Source organism: Aegilops tauschii, chromosome 2, assembly GCF_002575655.3.
Source record: "Aegilops tauschii subsp. strangulata cultivar AL8/78 chromosome 2, Aet v6.0, whole genome shotgun sequence".
Taxonomy (NCBI): Eukaryota; Viridiplantae; Streptophyta; class Magnoliopsida; order Poales; family Poaceae; genus Aegilops; species Aegilops tauschii.
The window spans coordinates 27531162-27534307 of record NC_053036.3 but is presented as its reverse complement, the minus strand read 5'-3'; the positions used below and the strand labels follow the sequence as shown (position 1 = coordinate 27534307).

The 3146-nt window shown below is 57.9% G+C and overlaps 1 protein-coding gene across 1 annotated transcript; it reads right to left on the bottom strand.

The window, feature by feature from the left end:
- Positions 1-1731: 1731 nt before the first annotated feature.
- LOC109778844 (xylanase inhibitor protein 1) lies at positions 1732-2876 on the bottom strand. The gene has a single exon (XM_020337427.4). It carries the CDS (start codon positions 2828-2830, stop codon positions 1898-1900), a length of 933 nt encoding a protein of 310 aa, XP_020193016.1. The 5' UTR covers positions 2831-2876; the 3' UTR covers positions 1732-1897.
- Between the last annotated feature and the right edge of the window lie 270 nt (positions 2877-3146).

The window sequence follows — 3146 nt, the reverse complement described above, 5'->3', positions numbered from 1 at the left end:
GCGGGGAAGCAGGTACGGGCTAGCTTGCGGGCCAGCATGCCCGCAGGCTATGCACGCTGATGAGGACATAGACCTGGGGTAGGGTAATAGGCCTGACCTATACGTCCTACCTAAGGTCCTTGTCCTAGAAGCAAAGAGGTTCAAGAGTAAATAGAGGGGACCCAACAAAGGTGTCGAGTGCAATTCACTCGACCTACCATTCACTCGGAGACACCCCCCCTTTTACGTCACTCGACCACTAAACCACTCGACGTGCAGAAGACCTAAAGCCACTCCGCGCAGCAACGGTCAGGCATTTACCCTTAGCACTTTACTACGGACGTTACCTGTAACGCTCCTTCTTTATGAACATTGAACCCTGTGTAACGGAGGGGAGCTGGGGTCCTGGCGCACTCTATATAAGCCACCCCCCTCCTCTGGGACAAGGGTTCGCACCCCCTGTAACACACACGCATATAATCCAGTCGACCGCCTCCGGGCTCCGAGACGTAGGGCTGTTACTTCCTCTGAGAAGGGCCTGAACTTGTAAAACTTGTGCGTACAACTTCTCCATAGCTAAGATCTTGCCTCTACATCCCTACCCCCATTCTACTGTCAGACTTAAAACCACGACACACGCAGCGAGTCAAGCGGCACCAAAGCCAGTCACGAGCTTGGTGCGCAGGTGCATGGGCGCAGTGTGTGGCGGTGAGGCCGACGGTGATGGCCAGCAGCGAAAGAGCAGTGCACGCGTTGAGGCGATGGTGTTGGCGGCCGGTGGGCAGGGAGCAGCACTAGGGTTTGAGAAGGTCAGTGATGCATCCAACGTGAGAGATTGGTTGCACGAATCTCAAACAGTGGAAGTTGGGTAATAAAAACTTTCAAAAGCTATACTGGGTTCGCGGGGTTAATATAATATCTATTATTGATCGCGTACTGGCCCAAGGCAAATTCAGCCCATCTCGGTCGTGTACTGTGCTTCAGTCCCCGCTGGCCCAATGCAAATTGAGCCCACCTACGTTGGGTCCACTGGCGAACCCAAATTGTCACCTCCGTTCGTGGCGGCGGCGGACGACAGCTGCCAGGTCGGCTGGCCACCGTGTGCGCGTGGGGGGCAACGTGCACAGGTGTCTGCTTGCGGGCTATCAATTCCTTTTCTCGCTGACGCGTGCGTGCGCGGGTCACAGATTGTCGTTCTGTCCAAAATCAGGCCCACGTCGCCGCTTAAAATGCACATAACGTGGCAGCACAAAAAGGAATTTTTTTTGTGAGAAAACCACTGATTATATTAAAGCCCAGACATTACAGAAAGACACCCCACAAAGAAAGAAATAACACACAGGTCCTTCTGTAACACAGTGACGCCGGCGAGGAACCAGACGTGCCGACGACGGGCCGCCCGCTGCATCTTCAAACCTTGGAATGAAGATGATCCCCTACGGACGAGAAGTTGTCGAACCTCGAACTCCAGAGAGCCTCCATCCTTCGCCAAGCCAGCAGCACCGCCGGTGTTCTAACATCAGCAGCTTCGATTTCTTGATCTGGATCCGCCGCTCCGAGATCCAGCCGGGGAAGGAACGCGCACGGCGGTCACCCAGGACCGCGAGCACAGGGGGAGGTCGCCTGCTTGATGCCGAGGCTCCAAAGAACGCCGACACCGGAGAGGAAGAAGACGACCCCAAAACGCCGACCACCGACGCCTCCGCCTCCAAGTCGCCGCCGCTAAGCAAAAATTATTGGGGGTAAAAGTGGTAGGAGAAGTGATCATATTCCTTATCTCATTGACTAGAACAACAAACAACTTCAGTTCACATCCATATATCATTATCATATGGATGCCGTTTTATTCATACACACGCATACACAGTAGGAGTAGTATGTACTCCGATCCGTAGCTGTAAACCAGCGATATAAACGATCAGGCCCATCCGCTGACGACGCTGCTCCAGCGTGTCTTCTTGTCGGCGAACCTGTCCCAGACCATGACCCCGCCATAGTTGTTGGCCTTCTGCACCTTGGGCAGCAGGTCGTAGTACAGGTACTTGAGGTAAACGGCGACGGTGCCCTGCGCCCCCTCCGGCACGCCACTCTCCGCCGGCGCGAGGCCCAGGTACACCTGCGTCCTCGGGAACGCCGCCGTCCACTTCTCCCACTGCCCTACCACGCCGTACGTGCCGCCCTTCCCCAGCGAGCATGTGTCGTTGCCGTAGAACCTGACGTGGATGCGCTCGAACAGCCCCGTCCGGAGCGCCGCCCCCAGGCGGCGGTCGGGCAACCCGCACCGCGGCGTGGCCGTCAGGCGCACACCCTTCCGGCCGCGGTAGAACCGGTTGTACCCGTCAAGGCGGCTGGCCAGCTCGTCGTAGTGGTCGGGGGCGCCCTGGTCGATGTAGAAGTCGATGCCGTCGACGGCGGCGTCGCCGAACGGGCGGTACACGCCGTTCCGGCGCCCGCCGAGGTGCGCGTTCCAGAGGTTGTCGGCGACGGCTGCGGCGGAGGCGGAGGACGGGAGGGAGTAGCCGTTCCCGGGCCCGCCGATGGAGAGGAGGACGAGGATGTTCCTGGACTGGCAGTGCTTGATGTCGGCACCGACGCCGGCGAGAGGGTGGCCGGAGAGGTCGCCCCAGTAGCGGCCGTGCCCGAAGACGCTGTAGAAGGAGATGACGACGGTGGAGTAGAGCCCCGTGTCGCAGGCCTCGCGCAGCGTGCCCTCGCCGGCGTTCCGGCCCCAGAACACGGTCAGCTGGCCCGTCTGCTTCGCCGTGGCGGCGCCGGCGAGACAGGAGACCAGCACGAAGGCGATCACGAGCATGCACTCATGGTGGAATGCGAGAGGGCGTCGGAACGCCATGACAGTGAGATGGTTCTGGATATTGTGTGATGGTGTAGGAACTTGAAGGCGTTGGGGAGGTCTATATATAGGGTTTGTTTTGGCACACGAGCGCACAGATAGATAGATGCAGCTAAGGTAGGAGTAGGTCAAGTGTGTTTTCCTGTGTGCGCCGTGGAATGCATGGGAAAACAGGGAGCTCGACTTTTCAGGATGAAGAAACAGGGGAAGCAAGTGAACGTGCAGAGCGAATGCATGGGCATGACTGTTATCGATCTAGAAGAGCTCGTCGCCGTCGTCATCCGTGGATGGCTGTAGGTGTATACAATTACAATGG

Bases quoted from the DNA above. Each gene is read 5' to 3' on its own strand.
- LOC109778844 (XM_020337427.4), bottom strand. From the start codon at position 2,830: ATGGCGTTCCGACGCCCTCTCGCATTCCACCATGAGTGCATGCTCGTG.